The sequence below is a fragment of the Ursus arctos genome, unplaced genomic scaffold (genome assembly GCF_023065955.2).
Source record: "Ursus arctos isolate Adak ecotype North America unplaced genomic scaffold, UrsArc2.0 scaffold_10, whole genome shotgun sequence".
NCBI classification, from domain to species: Eukaryota; Metazoa; Chordata; class Mammalia; order Carnivora; family Ursidae; genus Ursus; species Ursus arctos.
Window position 1 is genome coordinate 11,497,745 of NW_026622764.1, and position 20,120 is coordinate 11,517,864.

Below are 20,120 nucleotides of genomic sequence, written 5' to 3' on the forward strand. Positions count from 1 at the left end.
AAATATCGTGGCGATCATTTACTTTAATACCTTTATTTTATAGACAGTGAGGTGGAGGCCCAAAGAATTGGGTAAGTTGTTACTCTTCTAACAGTGTTCCTTCATAGATCCTCAGTCTTTTAGAGTTTAAAAGAACTGAGTACACTTCTAGATGGAATGATACCACTGAGGTGCTGAAGCCCCTCGGCCATTTTGACAGATCCTGGACTGGAAGGTCTGAAGTCAGAGTTACAAACTCCTACCAAAATGATTCAATTCTCTCTGTATCATCCCTCAAAATAATCAACCAGTTTATGTAGGCACCTAAATAAGAAACAACCTATTCTATTTTTTTTATCATCTAACTTTTGGGAACCACCTGCATATTTTGGTTTGAAAGCTGTCTCCAGTAACTTCCTCATACTGGCCTTCCTTTCATTCTCTGGAGTCAGGAAGATCAACATATGCAACCCAAATGCTTTTCTATGAGACAGCTTTCAAATGCACGAGACATCCCTGCCAAGCCTAAACAGTCTCAGTTTATTCTATCATTTCTCCTAAAACCTGGGATCCAGACCCCTCACCAGCCCAGTCACACTGGTCATCTATGCCCTTCGTAAAATGCAGCTCCCAGAGCTGACTGGGGATGGCCAGATCAGTCCTGGGTAAGTGTAAATATCACCTCTCTCGTTCGGGCCAGTATATTTCTATTCACTTAGCTTACATATAAGTTGCATTTTGATAGCTCTGTTACAAAGTTGGTTTAAACTGAGCCAACCAGAACTATAAGGTGAACGGCACAGTTCTCCATCCTATGCACAGACACATGTAAGATGTTCCCCTCCAACTCTTCCCCTGTCATTCATGTGTCCGTGCAGTCACAGATTCTGCCAGCTGGCCTCCTGCCTGAAAACACTGACGAGTCCTTGTACAATGCAAACGAACACTGTTCTCCCACTCACCGCAGAAACCTTTGCTTCTTTCTCATAAGCTGTTAAGATACAGAATGAGTCAACTACTCTCTGCATCGAGTTTCCAGGTAGACAGAATTACCACAGTTGACTTTTTTCTCTTTAAAACATTTAAAAATTCATACTTTTACACAGAATCTGGATACAAAATCATTAGTGATTGTCATTCTTTTTTTTTTTTTTTCTGGTTAAGGTTTTATTGCTTTAGTCTTCCTCTCAAAGGATTTTTATTAAATCTTTTATTAAATCTTTATTAAAAAACTTTTATTTTATTTTATTAAATCTTTTATTAAATCTTTATTAAAAAACTTATGAAGTTCCACAGACATGACCAAGGGGTTTTTGGATAATTATTCAAAAAAAAATCACTAACAGAAAAATTTCACTTCCCACTTAAAAAAAATAGTACACACGCATACATGACCGCTCTGCTCAGTCACAGGGCAAGAGGGGAAAAAAAAAAAAAAACCACCAGCATAAAAGCACGCTGCATAATCTCTCCTAACATGCCGAAGTAACCTACGTCAGTTGGGCAGATACTGAGTGCCACTGCACGGAGGCCCCGACCAGGCACTGAGAGGTAAGTACTGCATATTCTGTTTTTTTTAAACAAAGTCTTCTGTAAAACTTTAGAGGCCTAATTAAGGTATAAAGGAATAGAACCTACTCAACGCAACTATAAATATTTCTAACAAAAATTGTATCATTAACATAGTCTAGACTCTCTGATGACTGGCAGTTCTAATTAGCTAATATTGAGGTAGGTGAAAACAATGGATCGTGCCAGAAATCTATGCCAAAAAATAGGGTTTACTTTGTAATTCTGTGTGAACTCATTATTGCAAAAAACACTATCCAGTAAAAATCAGTAAATAATGCCAATATTTCAGGGTACTTTAGAATGAAGGGAAAAGAACAAATTTATTTTAAAATGGAGTATCCCTACACTTAAATGCATGTGTATACAAATTATTCAGCACAATTTAAAATAAAAGGGTTATTAAATTCTACTCTTTGACCACGTATCTATGTACATAAAGGTCTTTTCTATACTTCTACTACTTCTATACTTTCTAGTACTTCTCTGGATAGAATCCCAGTACTAGAATTCCTCGGGCAAAGGGTATAAATGTTTTTAAAGTTTTATATATAAATTGATGTTTTTTGGTTTACAAAAACATTTTAGCAATTAACCCTCCCACCAGTGACAATCTGGGCTTCACTCTTCTCAGCCAACCTGCGTATTTTAATTCTAAATATAAACTGTTGATTTGATAAGTGAAAAATGAATCCGTTGCTTGCTTTATATTTATTTAATGATCACTAAAGCTAAACATGTCTATTTTTCCTAGAATTTCCACGTGCCTAAAAAAATGTCAAAAACAATGAAGTACATGCAGTGATTTGCAATATTTATGTCCAGGTTGGGAATGGAAGTAATAGAAATTCTTGGCAAAAACATAAGCTGTGAGCAGACTTCCTCTAAAGGAAGGTGTGTCTGGGGGTCCTGAGGGGACTCGCTCCAAGTGCAGTACAGTGCAGTGGTTCAGAGCATGGGCTCTGCAGTCAGGCTTGAACCTGGGCTCCATTATTTCTAAGCTGTGTGGCCTTGGGCAGTCTCTGACTTCAGTTGCTTCATTTGTACAACGGGGAGTAATAATACAGCCAAGTCCTTGTCACACTGGCCGTCATATAGTAAGTGCTAGAAAACTGCTATCTGTATTCTCCTCTCCCTCTACCCATTAAACTACCAAAGGATGAATACAGTAGGCAAAGTCTCCTTGTCCTATCATTTTGTGAGAATTATTATTCTTAAACTAATTTGCAGATCTTTACAGAATATATACATAAAGACTGAGTCTGGGAAGGGTAAACATGTCGCTGTGCTCACCGTCTACACTCTGCATCTGCTAATACTTCAGTGCGTGCTTTCTCTCTGGGACTTAATAGTACTTTTGGGACATAACACCGTAAAGAGCACACTGTGGCACAAAGCCTCCTCACTCACCGGCTCGCCAGCTACCATGTGGTGGTGGGGGGGTGGTAATGCCTCTTATAAATTACTTTCAACTGGCTTCCAAGAGCTTATTAGTAACATGACCAGTCATTTACTGGAACAGATACTACCTCAGATCACTATATGACTTTCCTTCACTTAAGTAATCCACAGGCATTTACTAGGTATCTACTGTAGGATGGCTCTGAAACACTCTATGGGAAAAGAGTTATAACAGAGAAAGCCATCATCCTTAAAAAGTGTGCATTTAAAAGAAAGAGCTTCCCATCCTGCAGAGCAGTTTACAAAGGATGCTTCTCTCCCTGCCATGGGTAAGGGCTTACTGCAGTGTTCAAGGCCACAGAGTATGGAGTGTGCTGAGGGTGTGTAAGCCCCTCCAGCCCATGTAATTCCTCAGCTTTCCAAGAAGTCTGTAAAGCACAGGGCTTCAATGTCAGATGAGATAATGCATGTGAAAATCATCTGAAAACTGCAGAATTAACAAAGATCCTTGTGGTATCTTGAAAACTCAAAGAATAAAAATATTTTGTTAAATGTCTACAAATACAGGGCATCTGGGTGGCTCAGTCAGTTTAGTGTCTGTCTTAGGCTCAGGTCATGATCCTGGCATCAAGCCCCACATCCGGCTCCTTGCTCAGCAGGGAGCCTGTTCCTCCCTCTGGCTTGTGCTCTCACTCTTTCTCGCTCTCTTTCTCAAATAAATCTTTTTTAAAAAATTGTTTACAAATACCTAAAAAGTAGTATAAAGATAAAGTTAATAGCATAAAAACTATCCTAGAGAGTGCGTGGGTGGCTCAGTTGGTTAAGCATCTGCCTTAGGCTCAGGTCATGATCCCAGGGTCCTGGGATTGGGCTGCATCAGGCTCCCTGCTCAGCGTGGAATCTGCTTATCCCTCTCTCCCCACCCCCCACCCCCGCTGCTTGTGCGCTCTCGCTTTGTCTCTCCCTCTCTCAAATAAATAACTAAAATCTTAAAAAAAAAATTAAAAAAATAAAGATTAAAAAAAATAAAAGCTATTCTAGGTATTCACCATCTTCTTTTAGTCCAAATTGTTTTATGGAAATATTGTTAAAAATAGTAAAATCTAAATTCACTTGTAAAATAAAATCTTTACTTGTTTTAAAATATGTTACAAATAAATTAATGAATACTTTCATTTAAAAATCAACATATTTCCTTCCCCCCCTCCCTCCTTCCATCTCCCCAGCTCTCCTCTTCTCTCTAGTTCAGACAGGATGAGTTGGTACATGTTAAAGTTTAGAAAAGTCTTCCTATTTTTACTTGTTTTCTAGCAATAATACCAGATCATGTTGGAAACAGGAGATAGGGATAAAACACACATTGCACTGAATGTGATTTCTGGAGCCGAACCGTCAGGATTGAACCCTGACACTTAACAGCTGTGTCTTTAGGCACATGAAAGTGCTCTGGGCCTCAGTTTCACCACTGGATATGGGTTTGTGAAAGTTCTGTGATGATTCAGTGAGTGAATACACATAGAGTGCCCAGAATGGTGCCTGGAAGACCGTCTGCACTTAATGATATTGGTTACTATTACTAATCAAGAACTCTGATGAAGTACCTCTAAGGATCAAGAAAGCTGGGACTCTGCTCTTCTTTAATGGGTAGTTATCGTGCCTCAGTCCTGGGTCAGCTGGAGATATACAAAATTAACACCGCTCCCACTCACGGGACTTCACCGGCTAGTGGGAAGCAGAAACAGAAACTCAACAATACTGACGCTAGTACAGAGCACAGTGCCTTCACAAGGGTACTCCACACTGTCTTTCTTGGGGATGCTGGCAAGGAAGCAGGAGAGGATAAAATCAGGGAAGCTTCCAGAACAGCTGGGTTTGAACTAGGTCTTGAAGGAAAGTAGGAGCTCAGGATATAGGACCAAGAAGGAAGAGTGCCAGAAAGGCACAGAGCTGTGAGGGAACACAGGACATCAAAAAACTGCAAATAATTCAGTAAGTCTGGAGCCAAGGCATCAGAGGGAGAAAATGGCCAGGGAGCCAGCTGAAGAGGGAAGCAGAGCCCAGTCAGAAGGAAATCATGTGTCCCGACTGAGAGCTTTCCATCTGCCCGGGGTTCAATGGGCCGCACTTGAAAGGCATTGTGAAAGCTGAAGCCGGAGCTCCAAGGAGTAGCAAGGGTGGCCTGAAGGCAGGTAGCGGGAGTGGTAAAAGGACAGGCAGATGGACAGACAGACACACGGTGCAGAGGAAAGGTCAAGTGCAGGAGAGAGTCAGGAGGTTGAAGGCACAGGAACCACTGACGGGAGGTGGCGGGTGAAGCAGGGCACGGAGTCCTGGACATCTCTGTGACGCCTAACTTAGTACCCAGACCGAGGGAGGACCCCGAGCAAATGACCCAACCTCTGGAATTCTGTTTATCCACAAAATAAGGACACTTAATGTTTCTGACTAATTTCCATGAGATAAGAGACAAACAACAAAACCTGAAACTCCCTTGAACTTTAAGGAGAAAAGGCACGTATGATTTCTAGAAACATTCTGAACTCAGAGAATAAAGATCTCAGATCTTCGCTATAAAATCTTTTTATATTACCTAGTGATCGTACTTAAAGGTCAGATCAAGCCACATGGAAACATGGTATTTGTCTTCCTCACACTGAAATGACTATTACAGTGGGATTCTTTTTTCTTACAGTTTCTACACATTACGTTGTATAACCCCAGTCCTTTGTATTACCACCTCCTTTGTCTTCACGTTTGATAACTTTCACACCATCCTAGCCAGTGCTAAAGCTGCCAAACGCCACACAAAGAAAATCAGTGAAAGGTGAAAGAAAAATAGCTAGGATATGTGAAACCCCAAATGTGCAAGTGGGCGCTTACTCCAATAATTCGAATGTCAGGCCCCTTTCCCATCAATTCCAACATACGTATTTACGGAAGGTGAAGTGTCTTCTTTAGTGCCCATTAGGTGAGGACACCCCAGACACACACAAAGGAAACTACAGACTGGAGAACACTGTTGTTGCTTTCTGTGTTCAAGAAGTTCTCTGCACCGTGTCCTGTAAATGACCCTGTGCAGACTTACTGAGAGGTGGTCAGAGCCAGCCTCGGCCGTGGGGTCAGCAGCAGCGTCACACTTCCACAAGCCAGAAAAAGCGAGCTCCCCAGGAGGCAGGGCAGGGAGGTCCCCTCATACAGACCGACCACAGACAACTCGACTCTGAACACAGACACTCTGGCATGTGTGAGGCTCTATCCTGAGAAAGTGCAGGTGGCTGCCAGCATGTCTCCTTCTGGGAAAATGTTTCCTAGATCCTTCCAAAAGTGAATCTTGACCACAGTCACAGCTATCAAAATAGGACTCAAAGCTGGCTGGAAAACAAAAAAATGACCTGCTGGTGTAGACAGATTTATTCACGGAGTTAACTGGGGCGCGCACTGACTATGAAGAGCAGCGGAGCAGCAGCTTCCTGGAACCGACCATCTGACTTTGCCAACGAAGTGACAAGAGGCTGGTCGCAGCCTGTGCCCTGGGTTTCTGTCCCACAGGCAAGAATTCATGTTTCCCACCTGCCTGCTTAACAGGCAAATGGCCCACACAACCGCTCAAGTGAAGGCTTTTTAGTCAACTAAAAAGGAGGTAGAAAAAAATCACTAGGTGAGTGCGAGGCCACGACGTGTGTGACACCGGACCACACTCAGGCGTCCCTGTTTGCTCAGTCAAGAACAAGGAGGCTTTGGCGAGTAACTGACAAGTGTTCAGAAGACCAGGCAGCCAGAGGAAGAAGCAAGGTCTCTTTCTGCCGTGAAGTCTGTTTATTCTCAAGGGCACTGCTCAGCCGCCCCGGCCTCCGATCCTGATCCATCCGGGCTTGTCCGGTTCCTCCGTAGACCGAATCCCTGTGGTTCCACAGAACCCAAGCTCTCACTGCATTCTCCTTTCTCAAAGATTTCATTTTTCCCCATTCCACAAACTTTCCCTCAACCTTACCTCTCCTCAACAAAGGACAGTGTATCAAGAGAAATCAGAGAATCAGATCAATCAACACTCATCATTTAACAATACACAAATAAAATTCCTATCTGTGGGTCCACACTCTTGTGCCTCTTCTGGTTGTCTTGAAAGCATGGTCCTGGAGCTTCCTCTTTGGTGCATGCCACTGTGGGCACTCTGAGTCACATCATCTTGATGTGTAAACACGGTCTTGAGCAGACTTGGCCTTACGGAGAAGTCACCTCCTGTTGCTTATCATTTCACATGACTTGAACCAAGCAATTCGTTGCTAAGGCCTGAATTTGAACAAAATTACTAATAATTTAGCTCTTTTTCATTTAAGGTTGTTGATTGGTTATTAAGTGAATAAATTATTAGGGGTAAAGGTGACATTTCAGGAATCTTAAAGCAAAAACTAAAAGCCAGTACTCAAGTTCATACTAAATCTTTGAATACAGTGGTTTGATTCTGTTTCTGCCCCAAATAAAAGCTAAGAAAATAATTATCCGGGCAAGTTGGTACCAGGGTATATATTTCCAGAGGACGTATTACATTAGAGCTCAGATAATTTTCTTAAATACTAATAGATGAGTTTTGGGGGGAGCCTCTTATTTTCTTCCTTTCTGTAGCTAGAAAGATCTTGTCAGCTCATGTCAACATGTCCGGTTATGCAAAAATGAGATGATAATGTCTTAAAAAACGTTAGCTACTCTAGTAGCAATGAAATCAACTCTAGACACACACAGACCCACTTCCGAAAACAAGTAAAAATACAGCGGAGGATATTTTGCTGTGGAAGAGTTTGCTGTTTTACATATGTTAGAATAGTAGCAGAGTTAGCAATATTGCATGGCAGAGACAAAACTGGGACAGACCCCTCTGCTTCACCACACATGGCAACAGACAGCTGCCAGGGTGGCCGCAGTTACTTCACTTTCAGGAGGGAAGGGGGTTCCTCAGGCGGAACCCGGGGCAGAACCTGCCCCATACTACGCAGCCCACTCACTCACTGTGCCCTCAGGGCAAAGGTTTCAAGCCTCATTTACGTCCCTCAGAGTGTGGGGCATTAAGGACAGTTTAGCGACCACACATACCTTTCCATTAGAAAGCATTATGAGGAAATTATAATTATTATAGATACAAGTATTCTAAGGAAAAAAGATTCAAAACAAACATTCCTTTGTGCTTTTCTCTAGGCAGTAAAGTGACAAGACACAGTACTCCCAAGTACAATGCAGTATATCTATACTAATAACATGTCAGAAGCTGTTGTTTAACGAGTATAAAAATGGAAGACACTTCCAGGGAGCCTGGCTGGCTCAAGCCGTAGAGCATGTGACTCTTGATCTCGAGGTCATGAGTTCAAGCTCCATGTTGGGCGTGGAGCTTACTTAAAAAAAAAAAAAAAAAAAAGATGAACTTATTTTTTTTTAAAAAGTAAAATAATTAAAATGTATTCAGGAATAAATAAAGGAAGAAAAGGAGGAAGGGAAGGTGGGAGGAAGTTAGTTACACCTGAAAAAAATGATTAAAAGAGCAATTTGCAATCCAAAGGTTGATAAGGAGTACTGTAATCCAAAGAGCATACCAGAAGCCTGGTATGTGTGAGAAGGAGCCCTACCAAGAACAGTGAGATAATGCCTCATTAGACAAGAGCACATTCCCAACATCATACATTCATCCTTCAGTTTCAGGCCCTCCCATACTGAAAGATATCATCTCAATATTTCCAGGACCTAGCATATGAAAACACTAAAAACAACTTTTGCTGAATAAAAGAATGGAGTAAGTCAAGGTTCAGGAAAATAATCTGGAATCCTCAAATGATTAAAGGAAGGTATAAAATAATACCTCTGAGGGAAGATGATAATAAATGGGGATCGATTCATATAAGAATCGGATAACAACGGTCAAGTACATGAAAGGATTTTTCTCTCACTTTAGAGAAGATAAAATTGACTAAAATTATGGCACTGATAGCATAGGATGGATATAATCAAGAACTAAGGTAATATGCTAGTGTCACTGACTAATAATCAACTTTCAAGAGGTCACCAAACACCCAAATGACCGGATTTCAAGACGGCCTTGATTCATCTCTACCAAAGATCATTTCTGAGCCGTCCCATTCACATGCCCACATCGTGCAGGTGTCTTCCTCTGACTGACTCAGGACGAGGGTGGGTAGTAAGAGGCCCCTCAAGAACCCCTGTGGGGTTCGACGCTGTCCTGGAAGTGGGAACTCCACTGTCGTTAGGAAGAATCATTCCCCTGCTCTGGAGCGGTTGGGCCACACTGTTCCCGGGCTGTTTACTTACAGGGAAGGATGTTTCTTAAAGCCGAGACCACTGCAAAGCCACAAACTCTCAGTTCTTCAAGGGCAGTATGAGCTGCCCCTGCCAAGGACTGGACACAGTGGGGGACCTGAAGCCCGATCACCAGGGAGAAGGATCCAGCCTGACCTTTTAACCGCTACGACACTCAGTTTCCTCACATGGCAAGTAGGTAGGTGAAGCAGTACTCAGCCCACAGGATCGCTGTGAGTGTTCTTTCAGATAGGGCTTAAAGGTAGGCACCTAATAAAAATGAACGCATCAATCTGAGTAAAGAGCACTGAAGGACTACCTTTGAAATGTATATCAGAAGACAAGGTTTTCGTAAGACGAACAGAACTAAAAAAAATTTTTTTTCTCAGATTATTTACCTATTTCCTCATTTCATAGTCAATTCATGTTCAGTATTAAAAATTTTAAAGTATATGGATAAAACTCAAAAATGACTTGTACAAAATTACATTTTGGCATATATATCTGTGCAGATGTGTGTGTACATAATTGCTTTTCCTTCCCCCCAAAGTGGTATGTCGTGTGATCTGCTTTCCTTACTTAACATTATTCCCTGTCGAGAAATAGGCATCCACACTGGCATTTCCAGTGGCTGCAGAGTATTCCACTGTATGGCTACACCATAAGATATGTAACCAATCCCCTGATGATGGACATTTGGTTTGCTTGCAAATTTCACCTTTGTAATTAACATTGTTACATATTCTTGAACATCAAATGTTCTGCAACCCCTGCCATTTCTGGCTCTCCTGGTTGCCATACTTCATTCAGGAAGAAGTTGGATGCACATTTACAACATGGCAAGCAAGCAATGGCACATTCTTCTCTGAGTCCGACATTAATGTAACTTTCCTAATCTCTACAGTAATATTTACTCACATGGAGAATTTCTACCCCAGTATGTAGTTTTAAACGCATTTCCCAAATCTGTCGGGAAATACTCAAAATAAAATAAACATGCTGAGATTTTCAGAAAAAAAATTTTCACAGAAAGTACAAAAATAAAAGAAGTTCTTGCTACCTGTTCCTAAGTTACAACCCTTGTCTGGGATTTTCACCTCTCTGTGTCTAGTCTCAGTTCTTGAAAAGTTACTTCTCACACAAAGACTTTCTCAACTAAGTGGATAAAGGTTTTTCTATTTTCATTCCACAATTGCAATTCCCATGATTTCAAGAATCACTCTGTTTTTTCCTGCACAAAAGGAAAGTCCATATTTACTGGGTTTTTGTTTTGTTTTCAATCTTATTAATTTCTGCAATTATCTTTATCATTTTCTTCTACTTTCCTTGGGTAAACAATTCTCTTCTAGCTTCCTGAACTGTATGTTTATCTATTTTCAATCTTTTTAAAAAATAAACGCTTTCACAAGCATATAGAGTTGTTGAGTCACTATGCTGTACACCTGAAACTCATGTAACATGTGTTAACTATACTCAAAAATCTGCAAATAAAATAAATGCATTCAGGGCTCTGCATCTGAGACCAACACTTCAGCTGCATCCCATAGTTTGGCATAGAGTACTTCTGTCATTTTGTTCTAAGTACTTCAAAATTCCCACTGTGATTTCTTAACCCATGAGTCTCTTAGAAGCATATTTTTTTAGATTCCAAATGTATCCTTTATCTTTTTATTGTTAATTTCTAATTTAGTTGCCCCGTAGGCACTGGCATATTAGCTGCTAGGTTAACAGTTTTCTGAATGTTCTGAGGTCCTCTGATGACCTTGTACACAGTCAAATTTGCAAAAATGCTCGTGTACCTTCAGCACAAATTCTGCAAAGTCACATTGGGTAAATCTTTCAAGTCTCTAACCTCTTTTTTATCTGGCATATTCTAATAAAGATGTGCTAAAATCTCCCATTACGGTTGTGGATTTGCCAATTTGTCCTTTAAATTTTGCTGTTACATGCATAATTCAAGATCTTTATGTCCTTTGTGAACTGCTCTTTTTAACTTCTGCTGTGACCCTCTTCATCTCTCTTGATATTGAATTTGCCTTGAAGTCTATTTTTTCTGATGTTAGTATTGCTACTTTGGCTTTCCACTGGTTGGGATTTGACTGATCTGTGTTTTCTCATGCCTTTATTTTCAACCTTTCTGAGTCACTTTTTCAGCTGTGTCTCTTCTAAGCGGCATACAGTTGGGTTTTTTTTTTTTTTTTTACACAAATCCAAACTGATAGTCTCTTTTAACAGGTGAGTTCAATCCATTTAAATTTCTTTCTCATAATCTCCTTTCCCATCTTTTCTTGTTTAACAGAAAGTACCACTTTCATTCTTGTTCGCTTTTCTTTAGGTTGTATTTCCATATTTTAACAATCAACCTATCAACCCTGTATGTAATGCACACCTATAACATTATAACCTCATCCCCTGACAACCCCCACTGTCTGTTAGTTTCACAGTTTGAGTGTTAGAACTAAGTTAGCAGTCAGAGGAGTCGTCGGTGCTTTGATATGGCTAGGGACAGAGTCTTTTTCTTTTAATGTAAACCATCATTGCTAGATATATTGAAATCTTCCCTTAATTTTGATGACTTTCAGATGAGATCTGTGCACAGAGACAGTCCTATCGGAATATCATTTTTCTTCTAAAAATAACTTCACAGAAGTTTTTGTTCTGCTCTTCCGAAGTTTTATCAAAGCTCAGCCCCATATAAGGAGTTTTATCGTGGTTTTCCACTTTTTAACGTAGGACTTGAAATTCCATCTTAACATTATTTATCACAAGAAAATAATTGGAAATAATCCAAATATTCATCAAGGGCGTAGCTAAGCAAATTATGCATTAACACACTGGAATACTGTAGAAATACCCAATGTCTATATGAGATTGACATATGACAAATACTCAGGTTACACTGATCCATGAACATCTAAGTGGATAAAGCAAACACAAGACACCACGTGTGCGATGCTTACTAGCCTGCGAAATGTAGGAATGTACGCTGCATCCGTCAGTGCAGTACTTGGGGAATGATCTACTGCAGAATTAATCTTAACCTTTCCCCCTGAAACAGTTTAAGTTTTTTTCTTTCTTTTTTGTCGTTTTTGTCGTGGTTGTCGTGGTTACCATCTTCTTCTTTTTTAAAAGAAAACCTAACTTTCAGTTCCTAACAAGGCCTTAGCTTGTTTCTCATACTTTTTAGGTTAACACAAATCAGATCACTGTGGTAAATTCATATTTCACTAAATAAATGTGTGACTGATTTCATTTCCTGGCAGTGATACGCATTTGGCCAAAAAAAAAATTCCAACTGAAATTCAATTTAAAAGCAAAGTTTTACATCCATCTGAAATGTGGGGTGCTGCACACAATTTTGTTCTTAACCAGACAATGATTCAGGAAAAAAAGGGGGAAATTTCTGCCTAAAAAGTTAGTGCATCCCCTCTTATCACAAAAATACATTTGCTCTATTTAGATGGTTTTGTTTCCTTTGCCAGGGCTTTGCCAAAAATCACTAAATTATGAGTAAAAATGCAAATCCGATTCTTTGTTCTTGTTACTATATATGTAAACATAGTACATATCACAGATTCTTTTTCTTTTTTTGGGGGGTACTTCTTAATAATCCCCTTTATCTATTTCACTTATACTCCCCACCTACTTCTCCTTTGGTGACTACCAGTTTGTTCTCTGTATTTATGGTTCTGTTTCTGATTTTTTTGTTTGTCTTGCTTTTTTAGACTCCACATGGAGAAATCATATGGTATTTATCTTTCTCTGACTTACTTCACTTAGCATAATGCCCACTAGATCCACCCATGTTGTTGCAAATGGCAAGATCTCATTCTTTTTATGGCTAATATTCTTGTGCGAGTGTGTGTGTGTGTGTGTGTAGTATCTATTCACCTATCAGACGACACTTAGGCTGCTTCCATATCTTGGCTATTGTAAATAACACTAATATAAACACAGGGGTACATATATCTTTTTGAATTCATGTTTTCATCCTCTTTGGGTAAATTCCCATTAGTGGAATTACTGGATCATATGGTAATTCTATTTTTAACTTTTTGAGAAACCTCCATACTATTTTCCACAGCGGCTGTGCCAGTTTGCATTCCCACCAACACTGCACAAAGGGTTCCCTTTCCTCAAGTACTGATCCTCATCAGTACTTGCCATTTCTTGTCTTTTTGATACTAGCCATTCCAACCAGTGTGAGGTGATACCTCACTGTGGTTTTGATTTGCATTTCCCTGATGATTAGTGAGACTGAGCATCTTTTCATGTGTCTGTTGGCCATTTGTAGGTCTTCTCTGGAAAAATGTTTGTTCAGGTCCTCTGCTCATTCTTAATCAGATTATTTTTGCTTTGAGTCATGTAAGTTCCTCATATATTTTGGATACTAACCCCATATTGGATATACCATTTGCAAATACCTTCTCCCATTCACTAGGGTGCCCTTCTAAGGTTTTGTTGATGGTTTCTTTTACTGTGCAACACTTCATAGATTTTTAAAAAACTATATAAATCTTAAAATTTTAGAAGTTAGGTCTATAAAGGGCAGTTTATATTGCTTTTAGTTAAATCTGCTTTTAATTAAAAGTACTCTCCTTGGTTCTTCCTAGAGACTGTGAACACCACTGTTGGATACAAAAATGGACAACAATTTTACTACAGCCTCTGCGGCTTCGCAGGGAAACGACTGTGATCTCTATGCACACCGCGGCACAGCCAGGATACTAATGCCTCTGCATTACAGCATTGTCTTCATTATTGGGCTTGTAGGAAACGTGCTAGCCTTGGTTGTCATTATTCAAAACAGGAAAAAAATCAACTCTACCACCCTCTATTCAACAAACTTGGTGATTTCTGATATACTTTTTACCACTGCTCTGCCTACACGGATAGCCTACTACGCACTGGGCTTTGACTGGAGAATCGGCGAGGCCTTGTGCAGGATAACTGCTCTGGTGTTTTACATCAATACATACGCAGGTGTGAACTTCATGACCTGCTTGAGCATTGACCGGTTCTTTGCTGTGGTGCACCCTCTGCGGTACAATAAGATGAAAAGAATTAAATATGCCAAAGGCATTTGCATAGGGGTCTGGATTCTAGTATTTGCTCAAACACTCCCACTACTCATAAAACCTATGTCAAAGCAGGAGGAAGAAAGGACTACATGCATGGAATATCCAAACTTTGAAGAAACAAAATTTCTTCCCTGGATCCTGCTTGGTGCATGTTTCATAGGATATGTGCTTCCTCTCCTGATCATTCTCATCTGCTACTCTCAAATCTGTTGCAAACTCTTTAAAACTGCCAAACAGAACCCACTAACTGAGAAATCTGGTGTAAACAAAAAGGCTCTCAACACAATTATTTTTATAATTGTTGTGTTTGTTCTCTGTTTCACACCTTACCATGTTGCAATTATTCAACACATGATTAAAAAGCTTCATTTTCCTGATCTCCTGGAATGCAGCCAAAGACATTCATTCCAGATCTCTCTGCACTTTACAGTATGTCTGATGAACTTCAATTGCTGCATGGACCCTTTTATATATTTCTTTGCATGTAAAGGGTATAAGAGAAAGGTTATGAAGATGTTGAAACGTCAGGTCAGTGTATCAATTTCCAGTGCTGTGAGGTCAGCCCCTGAAGAAAACTCACGTGAAATGACAGAAACTCAAACAATGATACATTCCAAGTCGTTAAACGGAAAGTGAAAAGGAATTAAATCTTGGAATTATAGCAAAGTAGATTTTATGACAAACTTTGCCGGACTTTTCTTATAAAGCAAAATGATTGTTCAACTTCCAAGTAGGATTCCTGTAAATTCCTTTCATTGGGCATGAGCTCCCACCTCCAACTTGGAAGAAAACTGATATATATTATTTTTACACTCAAGAAAATAACATAAAGCAAAGTTCTAATTTGTAAATGAAATGCTACACCAAAAGGGAGGGTATTTTAATAACTCTCAGTGTAAAAAGTTTTATAAAAAAATCTTTTTAAAATTTTAATAAAAAATTAAAAATTACAACATCAGTATTTCCTGCCAATAATTTGGCAAAAGAAAAGACTGTATGATTGTATATTGCCCTTGTAAAAATGTCAATATTGTAACAAGTTTCTTTATTTTTGGTAACATATTTCTTTAATCCATACTTTTTTCAATTTCAGACTTTCATCTCCTCAATAACATCAGCATTTTGTTTTGTTCTGTTCTGAGTCATAAATATTCTGTTTCAACGACTCTTTTGGAATAAAGAGCAGGATACTACAAAATTAAGAGTACTTCTTTCAATGCCTACTTAGAGGGAGAATAGAATTAGAAATAGATTTGGATGATAACGTTATAAGTAATAATGGTGACAGAGGCAATGAAAACACTGAGCTCTTTCCCAGGCAGCCAGCAGAGTATTTAAGGGCCCATCAGTTAGGCATATGACAAGGATTTTATGTGGAGGTACCCACTGGGAGGAGGGTCCACTTGCTGAATTCTGCTTGGGAATTAAAAAAAAATTGCAAATATGCTTGGCTTTTCTTGGGTGTCTGGGGATGATTTCTTTTTTATTCATAGGTTGGTAGTACCCTGATCTGTATTTCAATGGTCTGGGTTACCAGAAAGGGCAAAGAGGATGAGCAGCAGCAGGTATAGTTGCTGTTTGCCTAAATAAGATAGGTGGAAAAATGCAAAATTATAAACTGAAAGAGTTCCCGAGATTCTTTGCAACATTATACATTTGCTCACATAAATACCTTAGCATGAATAGTATGACCTTTGCAAGTAGTCACCCTGTCTGTCAGCTCAAATTTGTTTTACTAAATCCCCAAATTACCTCAATACAGTATCTATGTTAGCAATAATACCGATTTTGATAATGGAACAGAAAGAAATGAAGCACTATATCATGAGTCATACTTTAAATTTTTTTTGGGCTTTATATCCTGGAAATCTTTTCTTTCGAATTCTTAACCTACTCATTTCCAACTTGTACCCTGTAAGAAAATTAATCTTTATGGTTAAGTCAACACCATTTACTGAGTACTTTCAGATTTGTATTATGTGAATTTCACAAAGAGCTACCTGACCTTGAGGCCAATGACCAAAAAAAGGTACTGATCTTTTCAACAGATCTTTGATGGAGACAGGTGAGACTACACAGATGGAAGTCAGGATCTTAGGGCCTTACCCTTCACTCTATATAAAACCCCCCAAGCAAAGGAGAAGAAAGGGCCGAAGACTACATGTTATGCAGGGTGGCACTTACATAGCCATTTGCGTTAGATCCCAAAAGAAACACTGTAATGAAAGCTACTAAAGGAAAATCAGAAAGAGGCCACCGTAACTTCAGGGCATCTCTGTGGTGCATGAGTTCGATGACAACACTGGAGCACAGACTAGCTTACGTATGAGCCAACATGCTGCTTCACCGCAGATGAGAAAGTCCTCTCTGTGCTCAGGATCTTAAGATCCTTCAAACACAAAAGTAAATATCTATGTCACCTGGCAAAGGAATAACACATTCTTTTAGCTGTTTAACAGTTTTCTGCCTCCTACCTCCACTGTACCACAAATCCATATAAATGATTTTCTCCAATCAGTAGTCAACTAATTAAAAAAAAATGTCTGTACTCCAGTCTAACTCAGCTATTCACTCTCCTTCAAAAGGCCCCTACTACCTACTTCATTCATGAGGTCATGGTTTACACATGGACTCTAGGCGCCCTTAAACTGTCGCGGATTATTAGTTGGCTTTGCATTTACTTCCCTCATGGGGTAGCTAAACTTGGAGAACAGGGACAGTGTCCTATAATCTTTGTATTCTGTTACAGAACAAAAGGGTAGACTTATATACAACACACTGTTTGAAAATCACAAACCCTGTAAGTATTTTCTATATGTATCAGGTGATACATTATTAATAATCGTGAGCCAGAAAAACTTATCTAGGAAAGCTGACAGTTATATAGCAGCTAATCATATCTACCTCTCCATAATTTTATTTTTTTTCTAAAAGGATATTTGGTTAATTAAAAAAAAAAAACCCTCAAAGCTATTTAGTTTGAATCAGTATAAATGCATCAACTCTTCAATGATAGTATAAAATAGTACAGAGAATACAGAATAGTAAATGTTAGATGTTAGAAATATTAGGTATATGTGACAAACTCAATAATTCACACAATAGTCCATACTTTATGTAATGTCTTCCTTTCCACATTCCTGTGAAACAGGACAAACACATAATATCACCCATGCTTTATTAAGAAACCGAAGTTCCAAAGAGGGACCTGATAAATTAGAGGCAGCATCAGGAATGTAACCCTAACTCTCTGTCCTAGCCATAGAGTAGACAGAACTGTATCCACATAGACCCTGAAAAAGTATTAGAAGGCTTAAACTGTTGCATTATATGCCAGCAGACCATCTAATCCTTAAACAGGACAAAAAGCCAGCAGTAGGTAGATTATAAACTTGACTGGCCTGTGAGTTCCATGAAGACACGGATGTCATCTGCTTCTGTGCACAGCACCTGGTACAAAGCCCGGCACACAAGAAGTTCTCAAATATCCATCTAATCAAATAGCACCTGTTTTGTACCATAACCTAACAAAACTCTAAAGCCCTGCTGAAATATCTGTGAAGTTCTTAACTTCTCAATGAAAAGATGCACCGTAAATGCTTAATTACATATACTAAAGCATATATACAAGAGCATATGTGTAATTGAAGACTGTGATCCGCTAAAACCCTGCAATTTAGGAATAGTAAAAAATAGAGTTAATTACCCAACAAGTCAATTTAAATCTAGATACAGAGTATGTTCTCCTTGGAAATAATTTTATATTTCCAGAGGCAAGGACAGTGACTTTTACCAATCAGTAAAAAATACCAGGCAATTTTAAAAGGGGAAGCACTGACCTTAAATTAGCTCTCAAAATGGTCTATTTTGGTACTCTTTAGCCCATTGTAATTTGTTATTCTTTGCAAAGCTAAAAACATGTCCTTATTGACTACTCAGGTCAGAATGAAAAATGAAAAGCTGATCTAGCGACAACGCAGCCTATTCTTCTGCATCCAGCATGGACTAAACGCACTCATGAGAAATGCCGCCAATGCAAGTCTGTTTTATACCAAACTCTGAAAAAATGATCACGTAAACGATAATCCCCAAATTTCTTTTAAAATAAAAGCTCAATTAGCTAAGAAGGACATTTATTGACTGCTTCCTCTGTGCCACTTTTCCAAGCACTTGACGGGCATCATTTCACTTAATCCTCCCTGCCTTAAGAGCAGGGATAATTATTATTTCAATTTGGCTGATGAGGGACCTTGAGTGCCAGGCCACATGCAGAGGTGGAACCAGGCATAAAATCCACCCCATCGGACCCCAGTGCCTGGAGGCTGACTCAGAGTGCAAGGATGTCTTTCCCCCGGCCCTTCAACTACTGTCAAGAGACCAGCCTTCCTTCCAGATATCATACTGGAAGCCAGCATGGTAGTAACAAGATCAACACAAATACTTGCTAACAGTAACATGGCATAATGCTTGGAGCAATATATATACATATATACATATATATAATCCCTCTAGAGAAGCACTATACACACATGCACACACACACACACACACACATATAATCTTGTTCAAGCCTCATAATACTTCTGTGAGGCTCGTCCCATTACTACCCCTGTTTTACAGACAAGGAAATGATAACCCAGAGAAACAGTAAATTGCCCAAACGGCTGTAAGTGGGGGAGCCAGTCCAATTCCAGGGTCTGCACATTAATCTTAATCACTATACTATTTGTCTTAAACAAGTAGAATTATGGTCCAGCTCCTCAGAGAGCCTTGAAAGAGACACTGTTCACCAAATATCCTCAAATTCCCTTAGGGGCATATGTGACTACATCTGACCAATGGGCTGGGGGCAAAAGTGACATATGTCACTTCCAGGCTGAAGTGTTAGAGAGCAGTGAGAGATATTCCACTCCTCTCTTGTCTCCTGTCACAGTGACCAGAGATGTTCTAGATGGTGGGAACCTTTGTGAGCCTGGATCCTTGAATGAGTAAGTGGAGAACTCCCCACCTTTTACCCCAACCACTCATGTTGGCCAAGTAGCACAAATAAGAAATATACTAATATATTTAGCCACTGAGATTTCAGGGTTAATTTGTGGCTACAACATAAGCCAGCCTTCTGACTAATGCAGCATTTAAGCTACTTAGAATGAAACAGACCAATAAACAGAACGTAAGAAAAGAAAAATGCAGACACTATCCAGTTCTCCTGGCAAACAAACATAATCTTCCTTAATCCCACTTTCATTGTGTCATTTCATGCTCCAGGATTGAGAATAGTTCCCCATGATCTACCACACAAAGTCCAAGTTCCTCTCCCATACTTTCAAGCCCCTGCAACCTAATTTCCCTCTATTGCCCAACATGTACCTTTTGAGTTAGTCTAGTTGGTTTTGTTTCTGTACCACGAACATAACGAATATTTGGTTCCCAATAATTGGATTATTCTGCTTCCTCTATTGATTCTTTACACTCATATCCCCATCATACCTCGTCCTTAAATTCTTCTTTGACTACTCACAGCCACCCATCATCTTCCTTTTCTCAACTTATTTGGATCTTATATAGTCAATGCTACATAGTTTTAACTTTAGATGTGTACTATCTTAGAATAAAAGAAAACACACAGTTCTGGTCTGACTGCTAATCAGCTGTACCACCTCTGTCCAGTCTTTTGCCTTTCTAGATTTCAGTTTTCTTATCAATGAAACAATAGCATGAGATAATGTGTAAACTCTTGGCCAACATCACACAGCCCATGGTCGATTACTTCCCATGCATTCACTCTTA

General features: G+C 39.4%; 2 protein-coding genes across 5 annotated transcripts in view; one reads left to right on the forward strand and one right to left on the reverse strand.

Annotated features, from left to right (window-relative positions):
* The window catches only part of UBAC2 (UBA domain containing 2), a 166,060-nt gene that overhangs the window by 71,601 nt on the left and 74,339 nt on the right, over nucleotides 1-20,120 (reverse strand). The window lies entirely within an intron of this gene.
* GPR183 (G protein-coupled receptor 183) lies at nucleotides 1,447-15,528 on the forward strand. Of its 2 annotated transcripts, none has more exons than XM_026493528.4 (2): nucleotides 1,447-1,530; nucleotides 13,863-15,528. In XM_026493528.4, exon 2 carries the CDS (start codon nucleotides 13,893-13,895, stop codon nucleotides 14,964-14,966), a length of 1,074 nt encoding a protein of 357 aa, XP_026349313.1. In that variant the 5' UTR covers nucleotides 1,447-1,530; nucleotides 13,863-13,892; the 3' UTR covers nucleotides 14,967-15,528. The 2 variants fall into 2 exon arrangements, with proteins under 2 accessions (XP_026349313.1, XP_057163387.1); XM_057307404.1 differs by lacking the exon at nucleotides 1,447-1,530 and adding an exon at nucleotides 8,416-9,448.

What these genes read in the sequence shown, in the direction of transcription:
- GPR183 (XM_026493528.4), top strand. Translation starts at nt 13,893, where the DNA reads ATGGACAACAATTTTACTACAGCCTCTGCGGCTTCGCAGGGAAACGAC.